This window comes from Podarcis tiliguerta (genome assembly GCF_965153285.1).
Source record: "Podarcis tiliguerta genome assembly, chromosome: 10".
In the NCBI taxonomy this organism is placed as follows: Eukaryota; Metazoa; Chordata; class Lepidosauria; order Squamata; family Lacertidae; genus Podarcis; species Podarcis tiliguerta.
Window position 1 is genome coordinate 22891914 of NC_139543.1, and position 25776 is coordinate 22917689.

Genomic DNA, 25776 nt, shown 5'->3' on the forward strand with positions numbered 1-25776 from the left:
AATTACATTTAAATACACACTTAAATGCAAACCCCTAGATTAGTGCAGAAGCAGAACATGTTTATGAGTGAATGCATGCAAAGTGACACAGATGAAAAATAGACCAATCTGGTGGTGTACTAATCTGGTCACCACAAAGAAGCCCATGAAACAAGACAGGCCAATTGTCACAGCACCATGAAGAGTTATCTCATAAATTTTTAAAACTTTCCAGACTCACGTTTTAAATCCCCTCCCCATTGGTCTGTTACCCTCTAAATATTGAACATGATCAGCATTCTAAACAGCTCAAATATCATGCTCAAATATACTCATCTGCTAATCATCTCCAAAGGTGGTAATCTGCAGTGACCTTAGGCATGTAAGCTTTTAATGTTAGTCTAATATATGACTAGATAGACCAATGTTCTTGCCCATACTTACCTTTGGAGACACTCAGGAGCTGGTTTCCCTGCCCTACACTATTGGTTTAGACTCCCTGTCCTACACTTCCTGTCTCTTTCAGGCATGTACTTCATAGATGTGAAGAGTGTGTAATGTGTGGTCTATGAGGAATGTCTTGGAGCTCTCTGCATCATAGAAGAAGGTGCTACATTCTGTGCTGCCTGCTCTTTTTCACACGGGGCGCTGATCACATGAGCCAGCTGCTCATATGAGTTGAAAATGAGATAATCAGTGACAGAACCTTGTGAGAGCATTGGCCTTCATGTTTGCTGCCATTCATGCAGCAGACTGAAGCTAAGGATTTACAAAGCAAGAATCATAGTGAACAATGTGGATTAATGGGTGTAATGCCCCCTTTATTTCAGCCAAATGGGTCTTGGAGTTGGACTTGGGGCACCTGTCTCCCAGGTCCAATGCTTGTCTTTCAAGCTCAGGGTAAGGACCTTCAGGGTGGCTTTGAACAAGAACACCCTGTCTGCATTAAAGGTAAAGGTACCCCTGCCCGTACGGGCCAGTCTTGACAGACTCTAGGGTTGTGCGCCCATCTCACTCAAAGAGGCTGGGGGCCAGCGCTGTCCGAAGACACTTCCGGGTCACGTGGCCAGCGTGACATCGCTGCTCTGGCGAGCCAGAGCCGCACACGGAAACGCCGTTTACCTTCCCGCTAGTAAGCGGTCCCTATTTATCTACTTGCACCCGGGGGTGCTTTCGAACTGCTAGGTTGGCAGGCGCTGGGACCGAACGACGGGAGCGCACCCCGCCGCGGGGATTCGAACCGCCGACGTTTCGATCGGCAAGCCCTAGGCGCTGAGGCTTTAACCCACAGCACCACCCGCGTCCTGTCTGCATTACCATTGCTCTACTGAAGCATTCCCAGGGTAACCGATTATGGACTCATCTGAAATAATGCTCCAAAGAACTTGGTACCTCCTACCATGGGGACAATCAGATGGGACTGTAGAGAACATCAAGAAACTCCTGTGTACAGTCTGAGGGCACAATCCACTGAGAACTTCCCCTGCCAAACTCTGTTGAAATGAACGGGAGCTTTGCAAGAGTTCTTGCAAGGGCAAGGCTCCATTCATTTCATTGGGCTCATGCAGGAGAACGTCCTTGGTCCACTTGGCCCCAAGAGCTTAACATGTTAGTATCTCAACAATTAGAATATTTCCCCCTTGTTGTTAACCCTTAACAACAATCCTTCTGCAGTTTAAACTGGGTGCTTTTTGTCCTGTTATCAGGAGGAAAAGTGGAATGGTTGAGCCCTCTCTTTGTCAGAGATAAGTCTTAATATTTGCAAACTGGCAGCTTAGTCTCAGGGCTGTCGCAGGCAGAAGTATTTGCAAGTGTCGGGTGAACTGAAACCGTCTCTTGCCCAGTTTCTGCAAAGCCACACTGGAATTGTGCCAATCCCTGCTAGTCCGAGCCGATTAAGAGGATCAGTGCTGGCTGCACAGCCGGGCTGCTGCCAAATCCTGCTTACCAGATGGAATAATGCCGGGTTCTTGGCCATGCGATGCTGGCTATATTGACAGGGAAAGAAACACATCTTGCAACGTCACCTTAAAAAAAACCATTCCTCCTGTTAACTCAGGCAAACGGGTGTTGAGCTGAGTAACGAAGGTGAACGCAAGCTTGCTGACGATCGGAGCTTGTGATGAAACTTTCAGATGACCTTGTCATGAACAGGAAAATCATGGCTAAGACATCTGCACCTACATGCCAAAAAGGTTATGAGAACTAGCCGTCACTTGATACAACGTAATGACTACCCAGGAATGAGGTCATGTTCCTCAGCACGAAGAAGCCTCCATTTCCTATCTTATGCCTCTGGCACTCTGACCCTGGGTGTATGATAAGGCACAGAGTGGAGCGCTACCCCAGTGGTATCCTATGCGATGTGAGGTCAGAACTCTCCTGCCACCATGTCTGGTTCTGGAATAGTACATTTCTGGGTTGATTCTCATATGCTTCCATCTCTGCCCATTTGGGGGTGGTTGCTCTTCCTTAATGTAGCAGTCGCTCACCTTGCTGAGAGAGCATGCTGAGGCCCAATGGTTATTTTGCTGCATCTTAATACTTATTGAGTGGTTTAGTGGCTCACAAGAGCAGGGCTTAAGATCCACTTTATTCTAAGAAGTTAAAAGAGCGGTCAGCATAAAAGCATCTCAAGAAGTGTTGAAGAGTCTGAAAGTGGAGGGCCTGTTTGTTACAATGGGAGGATCGCTGCCAAATAATGCAGGATTGCCCCTTTTTAGAAGGCAACACTCTTGGTGATACTTTAGAAATATTGCTCTTGGGGATACTTTAGGAATAACCAGGAGAAACGCAGCAAAAATGCCTTACCACTTGTACGTCCTCCTCTGAGAAGATGTTGACCTTTGCTAACTTACACGAATCCATGATTCCTACAAGCACTAGTGGCTCTGTTCTTTGGAGAATGAGAAGTGTTTCTACACCTCATCGCATGAGTCAGTCAACTCTGAATACCGACTAAAGCTTGAAAATAGCGAAACAATCTGTGCAATTATCTGACAAGCATAGGATTTAATTTGCCTCCAGTTGCTACTGTAACCACACCTAATCCCTTATCCAAATTTAATGTAATCCAGTAGAAAGCTGACGTATCTCAAGAAAAGCCAAACCTAGTGTGCCAGAGAGTGGCACTAAGGTTTTGATCCAGAATGGATTCCCTACACTGGCAATTGGTGTAAACAAACAAACAAACAAACAAACAAGCAAGCAAGCAAGCAAGCAAACACACAAACGCTACACATAAGGGTACAGCTACATAACTAATATAACATCTAATTTCACAGGAACAGGATTTAAGCCATCTTTTGCATCTGTGGCAAATAGTATAGGTTTGGGTTTGCACCTACTTAGTATGGAGGAAGTGAGACAAGTCTGACATACATGGTGTGAGGAAGAAATATAGCATTTGCTCGTGAAAACTGGAAACAGGATCCTTGGCTTTTAATGGAAGAGGGAACTGGTGACATGATACCTGCATCCTGCACTGCAGATATGAGGCATCGCTCAGCACTCAGAGCTGCTGTGTTTACTGCTATGTATGTTTACGGCGTCATTAGCAGAACAGATGCGATTACAAAATTTTGACTGCTTATTCTTTTTCTGTGGGGTCTGTCCAAAGCTATACTTCTCTTGTCCTAAATCCAGCACTCTGCAGGCCCCACACCAGTTGTCTGTGCTTCCTGATCTTAAAAAAAGTCCATGTGTGGAAAAACCTCATTTTGTCTTTCTCTGGGCTTTCATTGAAGCAGCATCTGGGAATGCTGCAGAGTACAAACGACCAAAGAGAATATTCATAGAATGAAAGAAGGACATTCATCACTAGCAACCCATGCCTTCCTCAAATATAAGGGAAGCAAAACCCAAACCCTTAGTCTTGCCCACGAGTATTTCACAGAAATATTTTCTTCCCTTGAAATATTTTTCAGCACCTCCCTCCACCCCTTAAGAGAAAAATGTGGGAGACATATTCAGCACAGCACTAGAATAATACCTTGTAATTAAATATGACAAGTATTTTAAAAGTCATTCCATCGCCTCTGTAAGAACCTGCACATGAGCCAATAAGTTCTTTACCTTCTTATCAGCTACACCTTTTATGAAATTCAAAACTTCACTGAAATTCATAAAAGACAGAATTTGGATTAAATATTAAGGTTCCTGTGGTTGTGGATGTTGATTATACCAAAATCCCTTTCACATGTTTAGCTCTGGCAATTTTTTCTTGATGTGCCATTCTTAGCTACCACCATTAGTCATTCCTACAATTTCTCACAATATATGTAGCCTTGTTAGCTTTAAAGCTCCATTTGTGGTGAACCATCTTTGCTTATCAGTCCCATAATATTTACATGAGACCTACTGAAAATGTGAAAGTGGCAGCTGCCTTGATGTCTTGCCCTGCTCCAAAAAAGCTGCAATAATCCTGCATAGCGCAAAACAAGGCCAGTTGGAGATGGTAGTTTGAGATGAGCAGAAAACAGTGGGTAGCCAGGATCCAGGTAAGTCAGACTGGGTAAAGGAGACTCTGAGAAGGCTAGACTTGAGAAAGGAACCTGGGACAAAACCCAGAAGCAATGTACGATGCTTAGCAGAGGCCTGAGCTCACCTGGGCACCTAAATATCGACACAGAGCCCTGCTTACCCCTTAAAAGCATAAGGGTAGCAAGAATTCAAAGAGGGCAGTGCTGTGGCCTGTGGTGCTCCAAAGCTGGAATGCCTCTCACAGCACCCCAGGGAAAGAGGGGTCCTGGGCAGCTTGAGATATGAGGGAACGGTGAATTCTGGTGCCTTGGTTTAGCAGTCTAAATCCCCATCACCAGAGGAAAGTGTCGGATTTCCTTGTTTTCAGTGGTCTGTTGAATGCTTTTTTTCAGGCTGCTGACCCTCCCTAAAAGTGGCTTCCCTTTTACCAGAATCACCGAGATCTAGAATCATCCACAGTTTCAGAAAGGACAGCTTATGCAAAGCCCATGATGTGATGTGTTGTAGAACAAGATATGTGTAAAAGGCAGACTCCCTCTATAATACGTTGGTTCAAGAACAGAAATGAATTCACATGAAACTAGAAGGTAGAATCAAAGCGAAGGATTGATACAATACCAATAGAATGAAAATGTAACTGGAAGCATCTACAAATGTCCACAAGGCAATGGTTTTTGCCCAGTGGCTGTGTCAATAGAAGGCAGCTTGCCCAACCAATCTTCACCTTCCCCATCTCTTTCCTGCAGCCCCCAATAACCCCGAAAAACTTATTCAAGGGGACCTACTGATCATTGTGGGTTGTGCCACAATGTAAGATGGGGGAATGAGGATGTGGGAATCACCTAAACCAGACAAAGGAACCTTACACAAGCAGAGCTCCATTGGGGAAAGGTCCCTTAGCCCAATTTTGTATCATTTCACTCTCTGTTCTGCGCTTTCGTTGATGGGGTCCATTGAAAACAGCTTCCCTATGCAAACCAGGAAGTGATCTCTCCAGACAATGGTATGACATTTATTTTCTAATCTCAGTGGCTGCGACCTCCTGTGTGACGTGGACACTGTTAGGCAGTTGAATGTGTATGTGTACTCTGTCCTTTTCCCTCCCTCCTTCCTGCCGCCTTCAACGCAGCCCCGGGCACTGGCAACCCACGCTACGCTACTGATTTAGCCCGCAATGTCTCCCAGATCCTCTGAAGATTGCAGATGGTGGAGGGTAGGACAGATGAGGGGAAAGGTAAGATTGATTTTGCAAGTTGCCTTCCACTCCCAGAACCATTGGATACAACTCAGTGGATTTTCTGTGGGAAGCAACTGTATGGGGCCAGGAAATTGGAAATATATATTTCCTTTTGTGGTTTTCACATATCCAGGACACTTATCCAGGGCAGAGATGTTGCTTGGCGATAGAGACACTGTTTAAATAAAAACATTATTTGTCCAAAACAACTTTTCCCACTGCGAATAAGATACTGGTGAACTAAGGAAAGAAGTAAAGGCTACATTATAAATTTAAAAAGGTGGTGACAGGTCATGTGTAGATTGTTGTAGCCAAGTATAAATTTAGCAACCTGCCGCTGAATATTTTTGGAGAATTATTTCAGCTTGCCTGCAAGATGTTTGAATAAAATGGAATGGGAATAGATGTATAATTCATTATAACTCCAGGATTTTCCCTAATGGCAACACATAAATGCCTCCCCTACCCAAATGGAATTATATAGGGCAGAATCTACAAGACAGCTCTCCTACAAGAGAAGTTCCTATAGTTGGGAGGAGGGAGGGGAATAAAACTGTAAGGCTGGAAATGGAGCTGAAGGCCGTCTAGTCCAGGTTAGGATGTTGTTGTTGCAAACACCCCTAAAGCAAGGATGCAGAATCTGTAGCCTTCCAGATGCTGCCGAACTACAGTTCCCATCATCCCTTGGGAGTCATGCATGTTGTTTCTCTCCATTGCCATGTGGCAGCATAAGTGGTAAATGTTGCAATAGGAAAAAAATACAAGAGGCCTCCATATTTAGTTAGAAAGTACATCTAACTATTTCAAGTGAAATAAGCACTTGCTACAGAGGAACCTGCAAGCTGTATACTGATTTAGCTTTGTAGCAGATTCCTCAAAGGTTAACTTAGGGGTGGAGGAGAAATTTGGTTTTGTTCACATTTTAATGAGAATGTACCTAGTTCACACTTTCTGAACCAATACACGAACTGAAACAAAGCTATCCTAAGAAATTCACTCTTCTCTCAATTTCACGATGCATTTCTCTAAGAATGCACATGTCAGAGAGTCATGCATAAAAACACATTATACTAGTGAACATAGCATTCTATCAAGGAAATTAACATGCAAAAGTGTAGGTATATTTCAGTCACAACTCTGTACAAAAAAGTGTTTAATATGGTAAATTTGCACCAAAATGCTCATGAATTTTCATGAGGTTTTTTGTTTTGTTTTTAATTGCAAATTTCTGCAGAAAGATAGGAAGAAAATGAGAAATGGAGAGACCAGGAACTGACATATCTGCCCCCCTTACTTATACTTGATCTTAAAACAAATGTCCCAAAGGGTATTTCTATTATAATACTGTGGCCGATGCTGTAACTGCTGCTTTTGCCACTGTTGTTACACAATTCTATGCACTGCTTTTGCAGATTAACAAAATTGTTAGCCAAAACGACAAATCCCTGATCAAAGTGACTTGCAGTGAACTTGATCTTATTTATTTGCTCCTGATGGAGTGTAGGAATAGGTCTTGGACGAGTTTGTTTTTAACAGGGATCATTATAAACCCTTTGTCCATCACTTTGCAGGGGTTATGTTCTGGGTCTCCACACACATAAGTGAAACTTCATAAAGTGGGGAGCACCCTGGAAACACCCTTTAAATGCCCTCTCTGACACTCTCTCTTAAATCCATACCAAAAATACTGCATCCAAAATTATCCACAACTAGAATTAAAGCTCTTGGGCTGGCAGGAGGCTGGAGGATGCCCAGAAAAATTGCTGCTGCTGCTCTATCCCACACACCAGCTGTTAGATGGGGAGGCTGAGCAGCGTAAGCAAAGCCCTGCTGTGCCTCTGTCTCTTCGGGGCTTCCTTCACCCTCACTGATGTCCTCTTCAGGCTCCAGGAAGGGTCTTGTCGCAAGGCACAAGGACTCTCCAGCTCTGTCCTGCCATTTCCAGTTAGGAATTAAATTATTTTATTATTTCCTGGCACCATGTGCATGCATAGAATATGTGTATGTGTGCGAGGGGGAAATACCTGTAAGTCCTTATAGTCAGGGCTTTTTTCAACCGGAACTCAGTTCCGGCACCTCTCAGGTGGGCGCCATTGCCATCTTAAAATAACAAGGGAGGCGTTCATGGTGAGTTCTGGTACCTCTTCTTCTAGAAAAATAGCACTGCTTATAGTGCTATTAAAAGAACATACTGAGAGGATCTTTTCTGTGGTAGCTCCATGTCTCTAGAATTGATTGTCAGCTCACCACATTCCAGCACTGTAGAGAGATTCTGAGGACCTCTTTGTTTCAGGTGACCTAGACATGAATTACCGTATATCTTTCATTGCTGTAGTGCTCTTTGAACTGGAATAATAAGGGAAAACAATGTTTTCGTATTTGGGATTGAGCAGTGTTTTCCTATGGCTGATTCATTTAGTGCTGGGGTGTTTTGTACAAATCATCTTATATTTTATATTTTTGAATGTTTATCATGAAAGCTGCCTTGAGAGCATTCTACCCAGAAGGGCAGCCTATAAATACACTCAAAGTCAAATAAAATATATTCTTCATTTCTTCCAACTTCCATCTATACTCCACCTCTTTGCCATCCTGGCACTCAAAGCAGCAGACTTGGGGTTCTCAGGAGGTCTCCCACTTAGGCACTGACCAGACTGACACCTGCTTAGCTTTAGCAAGGGGTGCACTGTGATCAGTTGTGTGCCAGTTGACTTGTGCAAAATTCCCAGTGATGCGATAAATAAACAAGTGATTTTAGGGACACATTTGGCCAGGGGTGGGTAACTTTCTTTGGCCTGAGGGCTGCATGCAAAGGCCATAGGCAAAGGTAGTCAGAGAACCAACATGAATTTTCCCACCCTGGCACTGTGTCAACCTACTCATCACCACTTATTGGCTTACTCCACAATAAAACTGTCTTTGTGCTTTCCAGTTAACATAATACTACATCAGGGGGAACAGAGAAGATCAGTAGGGTTAGGATAAAAAATATGAAACCTTTGATCGTTTGAACTGAAGCCTTTGTTAGTGAGCTACACAGCTAGCTTGTGAGTCAGTTGTACAAAACATTTGCTTTTGTACACCAGCAATGATGTAAGGATAGGTGTCACTGGAACTACTTGGGTTTCCTTCCTTCCTTCCTTCCTTCCTTCCTTCTCTGACCATCACAACAAACATTCTTTGTATTATCAATTTCTAAAAACGCTTTCATTCATGTAGGGAAAGACACTGACATTTCAAATCAGAATTCTCCTCAAGCTGCACCAAAGCAGTCTTTCCCAAGGCACACGCTATTGAAGAGCCTGGGTATAAATAACAATAAAAGAGAACAAAACAGATGGCCTACCTCTCCTTGTCCTCAGCCACGGAATGTGCAAATTAATCTGAGAATGGAGAATGCATGAGACAACACAATTATCGACAGCAAAGGAACAAAGTGTGTTGTTGGAAGATGTCTTATAATCAGTCAGAATTCAAACAGAATCATGCCCCTGTTGTAGAAAGTGCTGAGCAAGTGGTTCTTGATATAGTTTGTGCTCACAAATGTGGGTCTTAATAGATCTAGCAGTCATATGCATGTATATCTTCTTTAGGGGCACAGAATGGCATGAGCGACCCCATATGACTCTCTTCAGGATTAAGACACCACTATTTGTCACCAGAGGGACACGGGTGGTGCTGTGGGTTAAACCACAGAGCCTAGGAATTGCCGATTAGAAGGTCAGCGGTTCGAATCCCCACGACGGGGTGAGCTCCCGTTGCTCAGTCCCTGCTCCTGCCAACCTAGCAGTTTGAAAGTACACCAGTGCAAGTAGATAAATAGGTACCGCTCTGGCGGGAAGGAAAATGGCATTTCCATGCACTACTCTGATTCGCCAGAAGCGGCTTAGACATGCTGGCCACATGACCCGGAAGCTGTACGCTGGCTCCCTCGGCCAATAAAGCAAGATGAGCGCCGCAACCCCAGAGTCGGTCACAACTGGACCTCATGGTCAGGGGTCCCTTTATTTGTCACCAGGGCTGTCTTAAGCATATACGGCATCAGGGTGCAAAGATGCCCCCTCCAGGTTGCCCAGTCCCAGGCACGCAGGAGGGCGGAACTGGTTGGCCACCTCAGTGTCTCACTGGCTCAGTTGCCCCCGAACTCGCAGTGCAGAGCCGCTCACAGCAGAAGAGCCCGCTGGGTGCTCCGACTGATGGGCGGTCTCTTCCCCGGACTCAACTGTCAGGCTCCGGACTCTCGGCCTGGCGCCCTTGAGAGCCTGGTGCCTGGGTGCCCCGCACCCGTAGCGCCTATGGATAAGATGGCCCTGTTTGTCACATTAGTTTGTTGATCAGGCATAGACCTGGTTAGATGAGTCCATTTACTATTGCATTTAGCAATGTTATTTATATCCTTATTACATTTTAATATTATGTGTGGGATTAAAGTTGTATACCCTCCCAATACTATTTAGGAATACTTAGTATCCTTTTTTTTTGTCTTCAACAAACACAGTTTCTGAGTTCAGCTCTGGAGGTCGGTATATCATTTGTTGCGTCTTATATGGAGTCAGGCCAATGGTCCATCTTGTTCAGTATTGCCTACACTGGCTGGCAGCAGCTGTGCAGTTTCAGGCAGGAAGTCATTCCCAGCCCAGTATGGAGATTGAACCTGGAAACTTCTGCATGCACAGCCATTGATCTATATGTCATACACAGAATGGACCCCAGTGAATTGCAAACAATGTGATTAATGGACAATTGCCTTGTGGATATGGCCCAATAAACAACGCAAGGAATGGGATAATCAGTCTTGGGGGGGGGGGAATGTTTTGGCCCTCTGCTTTCAGCCCAACTCATTTGGAAAGGACACAAAGATGTTAGGCTACCTCTGGCAACTGCCAGGGTCTTCCTATGGTGGCCTCAGATGATGATACTTCAAGCCACATGGGAACCCTGATATTTAAAGTTATGTTTATGGGGAAATGCTAATTGCTTATTCTGCCTCATTAACTTCGGTGCCATTAGCTTTGCAGATAAAAAGATTTCGAACTTAAATTCTGGGGAGCATCACTGACTTTCTTTTCTCTTTTAACAGTAAAGAAGAAATATTGCCAACGGCTGATGAAGACATATGGAATAATTCCAGGAGTTCAGGTATAAAACTCCATTCAATTAGTTCTTCCTTACCGCACATCTTAATTTTTAAAAGTAACAAAACACCCTGATATATGTGTGTGTGTCTCTTTCTGTGTCTTAACTCTTCAGAGTCAGACATCCCCAAAATTCTTTATTCACACGTGGATGATAATGAAATTCAACAACGTAAGGAAAATGTAAGCAGCAAAGACGTGGAACGTAACGAAGATGATAATGAAGACAATGAAAAAGAATTAGAGTTGTTGGTAAGTGTTGTGCATTATTCACATAACTGTTTGATAATTTGAATCCATTTCTTCCTCAAAGAAAGTTAGTTCTTCTCCAGCTTCAACAGTGCTGATAGGTACACAGAGATATGCCATTGGTATGCCAACATCAGAGCTTTGATTGCATCTTTAACATGATTGGTGGTAAAAAGTGCTTTGATTCAGTCTATTCCATTATGTTCTGCTGCCCTTAATTCAATAACTTATCTCTTTTCTTCTTTTTATCACAGGCGATAAGGGACAATTTGAGAGCCCTAGAAGACTATTTCAAAGTCCCGTCTCTCTGGTCTCTGTGATCAGTGTACACATGTATACAATTTTTGTTCAGTAGACTTCCTTTGTTCTACATGTAGGCTGCCTCACACAGACTATGACTGGATGTACATGGCTGTTTGCCCTGCAGTGGCTGCTTGTAAGCTCACCACAGAGCAACAGCAGTGATGTGGGGAGTCAGTTATCTTGGCATCCGGCCAATGGGTAAGGTGAATCATGCTGTACCCCACACCCCTGGTATGACAACTTCCTCTTTTCTTCCTGCTTATGAACCTCTTTAAGACCAATATTTGTGCACATCTTGGTCATGAATCTCACCTGCCAGCTATAAAATATACATCCCCATCACCTCTGATTCATATCAATTCCCTTCTAAACGACAAGCATTTAACCTGTGTGGGTCATCCAAAATAGGCTGCCTTGCATTTTGTGGGAAGAAATGGCAGCAAGTCGGGAGCTCATATTGCTTGTGTGCACATAGCTAAATAAGTATGGAATTTAATACTGTTTGTTTGAGAACACAGGAAAGCTGATACCCACAACAGGACTTGTAGCCCTTTTGGACAGTGAGCAAGAAAATGAATTTTTCAAATATAAGCATGAAGACACCCTTTCTATAACTTTAGGGTAGTTAAGAGTTGTCATCCGATGCAGGAGTATTCACTGTCTGAAAATCAGCATCTTTGTAAATTTATTTTTTTAAACTTTTTTTTTAACAGAAAGACAGAAATAAGAAGCCGGGGTGGGGGAAATCACAGGATACTCTTAGCATTCCCTGAGACAATGAATACACTAAAATTTAACAGTTTTTAACAAGAAGGGAAAATCAAAGTGATCATCTGTACAATAAATGAAGAGTGTATATGTATGTCATTCAGATTTTAATTTACCTTATGTGCTGCGTAATGAATTAAACAATGGAGGCCTATAATAAATGGAAATGCAACCAAATCTTTGAAACCCATAGGCAATTGCTCACAAGACAGCTCGGCAGTTGACAAGTAACATGAGCCTTATGTGAGAAGAAGGGAAAATCGTAAGATTTGCATATAATTATTGAGATCATGCAAATGTCAGTTATGAGGAGGGAGAGAGAGGAGGGGGAAAACCCAGGCATCTCACTATTAAATCCTGACAGTTGGCATCACTGAAGAGCTCAGATACATTTGAGCGCCAGTTGGCAGAGGGTCATTAAAACAGAATTTGCAGAAACATTAGTTCCTTCACTTTTCTTTGAGTGACGTTTTACTATTAATAGTTTGCAGAGGCTTTGCAGAAAACATATTAATAAGAGTCACTGTAATGGGGGTATCTGCAGCAAGTGTAAATGTAATAAGGTGGCCCCCAAGAAGCTATCCTCTAATTGATTGGTATGAAACCATCAGCCTGAGTATTCGAAAGCAAGGAGAGAATGCCATGACAAGGAAATGCTGTTGAATTGTATAATGCAATATTTGGAGGAGAGAGAGAGAGAGAGAGAGAGAGAGAGAAGAAACTTACTCGTTCTTGGCCTTTCCTTCACTAACTCCTTTTACACTTTCTGGAACTCTCAAAACATTCCGGTATGCAGCCTGTAAAATGGGTGCTGAGAGGAATGAAGAAAAGGGAACCCTTAGAGTATCTGTCAGTGTGCAAATGTATCTTTATTTTACCGGACAATACCATTCATTCTCTAGCTTTGATATGCGTTGTCAATGCAGTCAGTTTAAAATAAAACATGCCTGGGAGGGAATGTGCTCTGTGAATGAATTAGCTTCTCTTGTAGAGAATATTCTCTTTTGGATTCATTTGTCTGAAATGGACTTGCAGCTTACTGAGCTCATGAATAAAGAGGGTGGGGAGATGGGGGTGGGGGTGGAAGCGAGAAAGAGAGGGGACTCAGGGCTATTTTATTTCTAGCTTTTACACAACCTTCTAACACCCTTTATTTTAAAGAGGACACGCAACATAAAATCTGTAACTGATTTGTTTTCTCCAAATCCGTCTTACTGAATACAAAACTTTCCTGATTAAATCCTTCCTCTTATATATCTAAGTTTATGTGTATGCACACATGCATTCTGATCATTTTTTTCTTATTCTGTTCTTTCAGCTAAGTCAGCACTTCACTAGAGCCAAGGATGAAAGGAAGTTATACACAACCGAGCCAGTTAGATTTCCAAATGAACCAAAAGAACTGGGGGGCAAGATGGACTCTGGCTTGCTTAGGCAACCTCTGGCGATAAGTTCATCTGAACATGCTTTACAAGACAAAGGTCTGCACAATAACCAAACATCTTCCACAGGAAATGATTTTTGTATGATACCCCCAGAAAAGTTGACTCCACTGGACTCGGTAAACAATAGGGCGCAGTCTTCGGAAAGCTTTAGTACCATTGAAACCCTTTCATCACTGGAGCACTGGTCTGGAACGAAAGAAAAAGAGACCGACCGTTTTACAGATGTTATCTCAAGTAAACATGGGGTGTGTCCTGCAGATGTTCAAAAGCATGAATCTGAAGATGCCTCAGGAAGCGAAACAACAGAGAGTTTGTTAATCAGAGAGGGAAATTATGATCACCACAGAAAGGCGTGGGAAACAAGGCCCAAAATAGTTCCCTTAGAGTATGATGAAGCCATCGAGTTAAAAGAGGAAGTGTTGGAAAGAGTGGATGACAAGGTCAAGCCATTTCTTGGGCAACATATGCAAGAAACATCTTCCCAAACTCTTGAATCAGTTTTAGAAAACATTGACAAAAAGGAATTCAAAATTGAGAGATATGGGAACAAAAAGGTGTATTTAAGAGGAGAATTTAATACCAATACCTTAGCTGAAGCTAATGTCACACCGAGGTCTTTCACAAGTTTGCATACCAAAGATGACATTGTAGAAGAAAAATATAAGTCTGAGTATAATCTTGATAAGGTGAAAGAAATAAAGTTGAGCATTTTAGAGCAATCTTCAGAAGAGGCGCAAGCATGCCCTACCAACAGGCATGGAAAAGATTCCACTGAAATACAAAATCAACAACCATTGTTGTTCACACCAAGTAACAATGAAGGCAGTAAAATAGAGAAGTTTTCTCAAAGAGAAATGATGAGTCCTGGTGTGTTAGATGTAGCAAAAGATGAGGAATTACATGAATCCATGGATATATCATGGCTAAATGCTGGAGAAATCTCAGGCAAAAGAAATAAGGAGGAAAGCACAAGTTCTGTTGTAGGTGAATTAAGTCAAAATTTAAAGGGAGCAGAGAGTAGTTACCCAGAAGACATTCAGACCAGAAGTGGGATTTGCTTGAGCTACCCAAATTTGGTACAGGCAACTGATGAAAGTATATCCACGTATTCTGCATCAACAAATGTAGAAGATGTGTTTGATGCCGGAGGAAATTTAGAAGAAGGGAAGCACAGTCAGGGCTATGACCTAGCAAACAGAAAGATGTTGCAGGCAGAGCTGTGCCAAAGTGATCCTGGCAGGTTTACTGATGATGATCAGAGCAGCAGGGTCATATGGGGGGATCAAAGTTGGAGAGGCTTAGGAAGTCAATTGGCAGAAAAGGAAAGTGAAGCCAATGAAGGAGTGCGGGTGGAAGAGCTAACAGGTGGCGAAGCTATGTGGGGAATTAAAGACGATACAAGATGTTTGGATGTAACTCCCACAGATGAATTGTTTACCTGCCAAGACCCGGTGAGATATGAAGAGTCTTATGTAGTGGAGCATGATAGTATAAGGGAAGCAGAGGCAGTTACAGCCTCTTATATAATTAAAATGACATCAGAAAGCACTCCAGAAAAAATGTCTGCTGGTGAAAAAGCAGTAATTGTTAAGCTACCTCAAGAGACTGCACTAAGTGACAGGTCCACAGAGGAAAAGGAAACAGTGTTTGATATACATGAAGGGAGAAGTGATGGTTCACATTATCCTCTTTGTCAATGCAATACAGTGGGTGTATTATATGACACCAAATTTGAAGCGGAATCAGTTTCAGATATTTATAATGCACGCATACATGAAACGGTGCACGGAGAAATGATGTCAGTACGCAGTGCAAGCGAAAAGCTTGGTGGAGCAGAACATAGCACTGGGAATGATTCACCACCAGATGAAATATTATGGACTTCTGCTGCAGGAGGAAAAGCCATTTCAGAGCAGGATTTATATCCTGAAACATCTCCGAAAGCTTTGCAGGGCCTACCGCAAGGCCTATGCAACAAAGAGGCTGAAGAGGCAAGAGTCTGGAGAATGCTTCCTCACGACAGTGCTACAGCAGAAAGCAAAATTTCCCCTTCTGAGGTCATTGTTGCTGGCAGCTATTGCGAAAGTTCATCTGTGACATCTTCGGAAGAGTCCAGGGGAGCTCTTCCTGCTGAGGGGGGGCAAGTGTTGCATCCAGACACAGAAGCCTCAGTCGATATTGCAGCTGACTCAGAATGCGGCTTCACCCTAACTGGTGAAACAGCTCCCATGATTCCAAATATTTATTTGGAGACTGAACTCCAAGAACTTCCTGAGAGTTCAGCAGTGCTGCCTTCTAGTGAGAAAGGAGAAAGTAGCACAGGTCTGTTTCCCCATCAGCCAGAGCTCAAACAGGAGAAGCTATTAGGGCCAACCATTTTAATTAGTGAACCCCTAGAAGAAAGAGAAGAGAGAATCTCAGAGTCTGAAGGTTTGATAACTGAAGAAACATTGAACACTGACCACCAGTCTGTTTTTGGTCACACAGCAATTTCTGGCCAGCAAAGCGAAGTTTATAGCTTACCATCTGAGTGTCTCGTTTTAAAGCACATTGGTTACAAAATACTTTATTTTCTCTTGTTTGTTGTGTTTTGCGTCACATTGTACCACTACGATTTAATTGTTTGCTTTGCACTCTACTTCTTTTCATTGTATTGGCTATACTGTGAGGGCAGGAGGGACGAGGAATCTGTCAAAAAAGAGTAGTATAAAGCTTCCAAATGTCTACATGAAGCACTTAACATTTAATATTAGTATATCCCAAAGCACAGCCATGTCCACACAGAACCAACTCAAGATTGCCCCCCCCCTTTCCCTTGAAACAATGCTTAAAGGAATGTACATGGAGTTTGCTCCCTCATATAAGTAATTATTCTGCATAGGACCATTAAGTTTGGATCATTAAATACCTATATGAATATGAGTTCTGAAGCACATCAAGTTGAAATTAAATACAGCTGCTGCTCCTTTTCTGGTTAGGAAGATGTGAAGCTTGAGTCTCTTCAGAGTCTCTTACAATTTTATCGCACTCATTTGTTTTGTAGTAAAGCTTTATTTTCTTTCTGAAAGGCTTTTAAAAAAACGGTTTTATATAGCAAGTAAGTAAAGAGGGAATGGCATTATGACTAACACAGTAATAGGGCATGTCCACTTAGGAGTTTCCTGTATTTTATACTTATGCATTAAAATTGAAGGATGAGAAGGAGGCCCCACAAAATAAGGTATTGTGTGGCCAGGGAATTTTGCACACCATTCCTCAGTGTGGACTATATCACCTCCATTCATCCCACGATTTTCCTGTTTTGCTGGGTGAACAGATGGGAAAACCAAAGCTGCAGTATTGTTTGCAGGGATCTGAGGCACCGAGCTGGAGCCCTTCTCTTCCTCCTCTTTCAAACTATGCAATGTGGACATGCCCTTAATATATTAATACTGACCATAGGCACAATCCACTGGGATGTCACTCTGCATGCACCACTGAAACTGATAGGAGTTGTGCAAGAGTGCAAGGAATGTGCCCCATATGCATTTAATGATGTACAACTAGAATTAGCAAGCATATTTTGGGAGAAAAACTCAACTTTATGGGTTAAGTGGAGCCGTCATCAGACATTGCCAATCAGAATTAAGGAAACATATGAGGAGGGCCATGCGGTCAAGTATGCCAGCTCTGACCTTTGTCACCATTCTCATCTCCCTCCAAATCGAGGAGGTCAGTCTTCTGAAGCAGAGCCTTCTGCCCTCATGAAGGCTCACGTGTGCTTTAGAACCCTGATTTTCTAGCGTTCTAAAGAACATAGAAAGATTCCATGAGTACAAGAGATCCCCCACTTCAGAAGATTGTCTTGTACACAATGGAGGGTGACAGAAATAGTGACAAGTGGGGGGCAGAGATACCCCCAGCTCTGATGTTAACTTAATACTTCTTGATAATGCCTGAAGAAGGCATAGGTGGCTGCTGTTGTTTTTCCCCCAATGTGGTGATATTAATTAATAAATGTCTGCACAGTTACAACTCTAGACTCCAGTGCAATTGTGATGTAACTTTGTATGTGTCAAAAAAAAAGTGCTATGCAGAAAAAGCAGGCTCTTGTTCACACCACAGAGCTGATATGGACTGATGTAGACTGAAGGATACAAATTAGAGCCTGGTTGTCTTTAGATATTGTTTTTATATATAAATATACTTTTTGTAAATGAAGACTGTGTAACGCAAGGGAAGAATTTCACTTAATCTTAGCATTATTCCAGTTGGACTTTCTGAATGATGTTATTTAAACCATGTTGCTTTAGAAAGGCAATCCCAACAAGTGTTGAATAATAGTAATAATAAACAAATTTTGAATGGTTGGATTGTGTGTGGATTACTTTGGAACCCCGCAAGATAATAATGAGTCCTAAGCCTTCTTCTGCAGGGATGCCATGGCAGAGTGTCATCAATGTGGTTGGACTCTGATTCCCATTATCCTTGATCATTGGCTATGCTGGCTGGGGCTGATGGGAGCTGTAGTACAATGAACATTACTTGGACTGTTAATGGTTCTAATAAGGTTTTTTTGTTTGTTTGTTTTTAAAAGGGAAATAACCCACGATTTGAGTGATAAGCAAAACTATCTGCTGCATTCATTCAGTTACTTGCTGAGAGAGAACATATTTTCAGAAGTACATTTCAAATGTATGCCCAAAACATTAAAAAAAAAAAAAATTCTACATGACAATTTATTGTCTGGGAATGTGAGAACCCTGGGAGTGGTATTCTATTTCCAAACATCTCCAGTTCCTGCTGTATTTTCTATTGCTGCAAGGTTGAGGCTCTAAAAGTTTGGATCAGTTGACAAGCCTTGGCTTTGTGAAAATTATGGAAAAGCTAATAAAGAAAGAATTCATGGAAATCAGTTGCTTTGGTCAATATATTTCCCCTAAGCATCCATATTGGGCCAATCTTGAAAGAAAATTCTTTCTTTCTTTCTTTTTGTGGGAAGACAGGTAGATTTACCTTCTCTTGCGCCAATGGTTTGCATCAGTTGACAGACTCCAGACTCCATAACTGGTAACTTTGAAACCCTTTTAAAGTAATATCTAGCATTTCCCCATATCCCTATCTCCATATGTGTGCAGCTGTGCACTGCACAAGAATCCGATGGCTCCACTCCCACACCCTGAGCAATATACTTACATATCCATGCTTTGATATTTGTATACTTGTTTTCTTATATGATCAAACTGTTTTACACAGATTTTCTCGGTAGAGCACATTTTCCCCATTTAAAAGATGAGGGAAGGTATGCTGAGGCTGATTGTACCACCTTGTGCATTCAGAGTAATCTGAGGTTTGGGTAAGAGACTTGTTGACTGGGAGTTTATGTGATTAACCACTGCATTACCTTTTCTCAGTTTATCCTTTATATTAAAATGGGAAATGAAAAGTTGTGGATCCAAAATGGTGGTCAAAAGGTTGACAGCTTGGTTACCTAGATTCTTATCTAGTTGTTTGACTTTTAAAATATGTAAAATGCACTGGGACCTGCAGATAAATATTTCTATATACTTCCATGGCTGCTGAAGTGAATCAAATATATATCTGAATAATCTATACTTGAATAATCAGACAAATGGGTAGTGGGCAGGGGAGCAATAAAATGAATTAAATAAACATCTAAATTTCAGATAAAATATCTGCCATAAAAAGTAATGAAATAAAATGAAATAAAATACATATTCTACATATTTATGCAAGAGACAGAATTGTACTTCTCTTTTTACTGACAACGACAAAACTAAATACCTTTCAGGTTGTTGTGTTCTATTTATTTCTTCTAAAATATTTTTCATTGCCTTCTTTTACCTCATCAGCTATTGTCCAGAACAATTTTACTAACATGTTAAATATGTAAGCATACGTTTTTCATTTTCAACCATCATTGCCCACCTTTGAAGCTAAAGGGGTAGCTTTTTCAAAAAAACAACAACACCCTACAATATACAAATATACAAATGATATATAAATATATAAATACATATATTTATCTCTATGAATTTCCAATAGTTGCAGGCCTCAACCAATCACCTTTATATATATATTTTAAGCATGTGCAGTTTTCAGCATTCACAAGCTATTCGGTATCTATGGAAGAGCTGGATATAGAACTTTAGAACACATAAATAACATCAAACCTCAGAGTCACATCTGAAGAGATGCTGATGGAGAGGGGAACACATTCTGTTTTCTACAGAGAGCAGGGAAGGAGTTGCATGGAACAACCAGCATGTGAATATGTGCTGCAAACCAAATTTAGGGAAGGCCACCGCTTTCTCCTCTTCATGTGATAGATAGCTCATAACTATCATGCCATTTCTGGGCTGCAGCTCTGACCTTTTGCTTTAAATCACATGTCGAAATGCACCGTAAACCCCCCAGAATAGCATGGCACTGTTTCACTAATTTGATAATGTGCAAGGTGTCATGGAAAAGCAGTGTTTAGACAAAACGGTTTGTTAATTTAGAATTGTCAAACATCATAAGGTGCAGAGTGCAAGAAATTCAACACTAGCAAATCCTACCATGACATTTTGGATTAGATGATGTGGTCGGACAACCACCTGCAGCTGTACGTCAAGTCTTAGTGCAGGCATATGGCTTGCAAAGCAAATAGATGCCCATGATTTTCTATGGTGGAATATATAGCCAGGAATGGAGGATTCTGTCAGTTTTGGTTTCTCTCACTTTCCCCTTCTTAAATTCAGTTCACTATATTTCCTCATCAATTTGCAATTTTTAAAAAGTCTGTACGAAAATTCAGTGGCATTTGAGTGCACATATCTCCCAATATACCATTCTTTTCTATGCAGTTTTGCCTAATATGCCATTTTTTTGGCAAGTATTTCCCCCTAATATAATGCATTTTTAATGCAATCTTCACAGATATATGCACTTTTATCCACACTTCCCCGATATATGCTTTTTTGAAACTTTGGATGCATGTTCATCAACTGTCTTCAGCCATTCACCACAGAAAAGACTCAATACAAGGCCATCTTCAAACTTGGCAGTCGTAACAATATTCTTATACATGACAATTCGGCACCATTTGGATTAGTACCCAAAGAAGCAAGAAACAATAGCACAACAGGAGCTAAGCTTTGAGGTTCTCTTCTTCGGGACATGATGCAATGGTGTTTAGAGGCAGGGGACCGCGTTAAAACGACGTCTTCTAATGGCAAGATGTGTTCTCTGTCTAGAACAAATAAACATGCATCCTGTTTCACTCTTTTCTGTGTCACCTCTTATTGCCTCCCATAGGAACACAGCTGCCTTACACTGAGACAGACCATTGGTCCATCTAGCTCAGTATTGGCTATATTGGCAGTGGCTCTCCAGGGTTTCAGGAATATTAGTCCTACCTGGAGATGCTGGGGATTGAAATGAGGACCTTCATGCAAAATAGATGCTCTACCACTGAGCTACAGCCCACCTCTGGTGCTTATAATATTGCTTACAATATGGAGAACAAGAACATATGCATGCAGTTAAAGGAGACATCCCAGAGAAATCATGCAATGTCTCTCTTCTTGTCAGGGGCTGGACTGAGAACGAATGGTGGGGACCACCCCCCGTCTTCTCCTGAACCTTCCTGAGAAAAGGAGAACAGTATAGATTTAGATCAGCGGTTTGCAGAAGGGCATAGTTCAGAGGCTGCAGAGGGCAGAAGCTGGGAAATATTGGAAAAGGATCATCAGGAAGAAGAAGCAGCACCAGGGGACAGACAGCTGACAGACTCAGTGTCCTTGGAAAGCATTCCTGACCCCCCCTTCTCCCCAGGACCAGACGGGCATTGAGGTAGTAGAACAGAGAGCTCAGCGGCAGAAGGCTCAGATTAGCCTACGCAGGACTGACGTAGATTAAGGGAGATGAATGGGGGTGGGTCTTTACTTGGAGCAACACCATCATTGCATAGAGACTACATTCCTTTGACTTTCTCTGTGAATACTGAATAAATTACGTAGTAAGGACTCTTCGTGTTATCTGCTTTTTGGGGGGATGGCTGTCACCGGTGGAAGGATAGTGTTCCCTGAGCCTTGACACCTCTGTATAACCGCCTTGATTAAGATGCTAGTGTGCCACATCCTACCTGAATCACTGCAAGTTTGTTTCACAGCTCCCTCTGATAATGTAACACTCTGCAGGCCACATTCAATGTTATGCAAATGTAAGCCATCTCCCATAATGGAGACCTGTCAACCCTTCTCCTACTGCAATTCACTGTCCCGTTTGAAAAGCCTCTCCTGAGCATTGGGGATTGGGCATGGTGATGGCAGAAGGAAAGTTGGAATTCAGGGGCAGGGCTGCCTTCTTGCTTGCTCACCCACCTGTGCTGACTTTGATTCCAGGCAGCTCTGGACTGTCAACAGAGCCCAAGCCAGCAGTCTAGCATGTTTTGATCTTTGTTTTATACATTGCACATCAATACATCCACTCTCATTTCTTTTTGCATCATTATTGTTGGCAACTTTGAACTGCAAGAGACAAGAAGAGAATTAATTCTGAGATCTTAATTAGAAGAGAAAATTCCTCATGCCAAATGTTAAAACTAACAGTTGAATAAATCCTGCAATAATTTGTTCCAGGCTTGTAGACAGAATGCAGTTTTTATTTTAATGTCTCCAGCTATTTCAGTTTTCATAAATTAATGTATCATCAATAACAATCTGCAATACACAAGTTTGCCTACAGCATTAGATCATTTAAAAATGATCTAGCAAAGAGATGTGGTATTCCCAGATGCTCAATGCAAAGTTATTAACTTTTGCTTTATTTCTTTCACATACTCAGTCACATTTATTCGCTTCAATCCATTTTAGTCAGCCAAAGCAAAGGAGTGAGCCAGATATGAAGAGATAACAGAACTATCCATCATTCACTTATTTATTTCATCATCAAAATCAATATATAGTCATTCAGAAGGACCAACTCTAACCTTCATCTTATTGTTCTTGATTTGCTTCTTTTTCAAAAGTTTCACTCTTCAATATAATCCCTGAAGCTGAAATACTTGTGGTGTATTTTTACACAGAGTGGATTGATCCAGGACCTCTGTTACCCCTGGGTTTTCTAGTGCCAATACAATGTCAAGTGTAATGAGTTGCTGGTGATGGTGATGGTGATGGTGATGGAAGGGGTGGAAAAACCGTGGCCCTTCAGACATTTTTGGACTCCAACTCCCATCAGCCCTAGCCAGAGTGGCCAGTGGTCAGGGATGATGGGAGTTGGAGGCTAATGCCATCTGGATTTTCCATCCATGTTCTTATCTAATCCCATGTCCTCAGACAGAAAATACTATATCTATAGCATCCCAGGCAGACAAAAATATTGAAGACTCCCCTCACACATCAATTTATCCCATGCTGCATTGCTTAAAAGAAGTATCTCCTAATCTTTAACAGTATACAGTGGTACCTCGGGTTAAGTACTTAATTCGTTCCGGAGGTCCATACTTAACCTGAAACTGTTCTTAACCTGAAGCACCACTTTAGCTAATGGGGCCTCCTGCTGCTGCCGCGCCGCCGGAGCACGATTTCTGTTCTCATCCTGAAGCAAAGTTCTTAACCTGAAGCACTATTTCTGGGTTAGCAGAGTCTGTAACCTGAAGCGTATGTAACCTGAAGCGTATGTAACCCAAGGTACCACTGTATTTCCCTCTAATTTAAAACCAATGGATTTCATTCTGTTAGGTGAAGGCAGTTCTTTTTCTTCTTTCTAACATCCTATAGGGAAATATTTTAATGTGTCCCTTCTAATTTTTCTGTATGTCAAGCAAAACGGTTTCCCCCATATGACTGATTATCCTTGTTGCTTTCTTCAAAATCCTTCCTCACGTGTCAACATATTTTCTAAACTTACATTGCTTAGGGCTGATCACAGAACTCCAGGTTTTACTGTTGCTGAACAGAGAGCATCAGTATAGTCTCTGCATCTTCACTGTCTCACCTCCATTGTGGAAGACCAACAGTTTGCACAGGTTTGAACAGGTTTGTAGGTGACCTGGGTGGAGGGGCATGTGAGTGAGTCCAATACCATAGCATCCTCAGCCATTGTGTGCAAAATAAGTCTAAGTTTAATTTTGCATAATTCAAATGCAAAAAGTAAATACAGATGTACAGGTTAAATAGCAACATACATTGAAACAGTAGGCACAGCACTTTTCATCAAATATCATTAACCAAGTCATAAGGAAAGCTCTGACTTAATGAGTTATAAAAGTTTCCATATGAACGCAATAATCATTTACAGTTCCTCTTGTTGCACAGTCCGTTTATCCCTAATGCACCTTTTCAAAAACTGCTATTCCTGTATAGTGATTTTTGAATGATTTTGTCACAAGTTTGTCTATTCAGAAAATAGTGCCCTTGCTCTGAATTGACTTCATTTGACTCAGGGACATCATCACATGGCCAAAAATGATTGGCTGCGTAGCATCACAGTACTGTCCTATTTATTATAAGATCCTTGCTTGACCAGAATCACTCATGTATAATTCAGGAAGCATCACCCTCACTTTAAATTAACTTCATTTGACTCAGTGATGTCATCACAGGGCCAAATAGCATTGGTTAAGTAGCCTCATGAAGTCATTCCAGGCACTACCTAATTCTTGATTGGCTGGGGTAACCTGTTTGGCTAATCCATGTAGACCAGTGATGGCCAAACTTGGCCCTCCAGCTGTTTTGGGACAATAACTCCTATCATCCCTGGCTAACAGGACCAGTAGTCAGGGATGATGGGAGTTGTAGTCCCAAAACAGCTGGAGGGCCAAGTTTGGCCATCACTGATGTAGACGAAAACAAAGTAGAAGCAGTAATTTGAACAATCAGCACCCAAGCTGAAGCAGATGGAGGATATACTAGTAGTGAACAGAACTCAGCTGAATGTCCCTTTGTTTACTTTTTGCACCAAAAATAGCAGATTAAACTGTTAATCCCATGTTTTCTGGAACCTATTTACAGTCATTGTTTCTCTCCTGACTAAGGCTTCACCATTATTTTTGCTTTCTGTTTCGTAAAATGCCTTCCAGTCTGGTATCCTCTACTGGACATGATGGTGTCATGATGCTACACAGACAACCAGAACAGGATATATGTTGATGTCACCAATGACAAAGGAGGCCTGTTTCAACTTAGAACAATACAGTATTTCCCAAACTGGTCTCATGGATTATCCTAATCAGTTGTGGATCAATCTGAGGTTAGGTACATATTTGTTGTTGTTTAGTCATTTAGTCATGTCCGACTCTTCGTGACCCCATGGACCAGAGCACGCCAGGCACTCCTGTCCTCCACTGCCCCCCGCAGTTTGGTCAAACTCATGCTGGTAGCTTCGATAACACTATCCAACCATCTTGTCCTCTGTCGTCCCCTTCTCCTTTCCCAACATCAGGGTCATTTCCAGGGAGTCTTCTCTTCTCATGAGGTGGCCAAAGTATTGGAGTCTCAGCTTCAGGATCTGTCCTTCCAGTGAGCACTCAGGGCTGATTTCCTTAAGAATGGATAGGTTTGATCTTCTTGCAGTCCATGGGACTCTCAAGAGTCTCCTCCAGCACCATAATTCAAAAGCATCAATTCTTCGGCGATCAGCCTTCTTTATGGTCCAGCTCTCATTTCCATACATCTCTACTGGGAAAACCATACGGATATTACTGGCTTAAAAAACCAGCAAGCTTGTTTTTTCTCTGGGTATTTCAAATTGAATTTGTATTCTGCTGTACACAACAGCACACTTCAATGTGTATCAAAGTCTCCTGCTATATGTCCACACCAGTGAGTGGAAATGGGATGTGGGGGTGTGGGGTGTGTGCATTACCCTGCATTACCTTGCTGGTTTCCCCACTCCATCTCTGTACCCAGAAATCTGCTTTGTTTCAATTGTACACACCTAGGATTCACTTGTGCACTGAGTAAGCCTACAGTTCTCTTTTTTATTGGATTTTATAAACAAGAAGAATGTTATACAAACAAGTATACCAAGTTTTCTGGTGTCGTTTGTATATCACAAAAATAGCATAATAAATATCTACAACGTATGTTTTATTATTATTTCTCAAGTCAGAGTAAAGCTGGCTTGGGGAAAATGGGATCAGAATGCAGTATTTCAGAGGAGACTTTGAGATGCATGAGGTCATGGGTAA

At 41.9% G+C, this 25776-nt stretch overlaps 1 protein-coding gene across 1 annotated transcript in view; it reads left to right on the top strand.

Moving 5' to 3' along the window:
* Window positions 1-17947, top strand: part of PPP1R3A (protein phosphatase 1 regulatory subunit 3A) — a 31946-nt gene extending 13999 nt beyond the window's left edge. Inside the window, exons 2-4 of the mRNA XM_083399392.1 lie at window positions 10779-10837; window positions 10949-11085; window positions 13472-17947. Coding sequence (XP_083255518.1) covers window positions 10779-10837; window positions 10949-11085; window positions 13472-16303 — 3028 coding nt within the window. The 3' untranslated portion in view covers window positions 16304-17947. The remainder of the gene's footprint in view (window positions 1-10778; window positions 10838-10948; window positions 11086-13471) is intronic.
* The last annotated feature ends 7829 nt before the right edge of the window (window positions 17948-25776 follow it).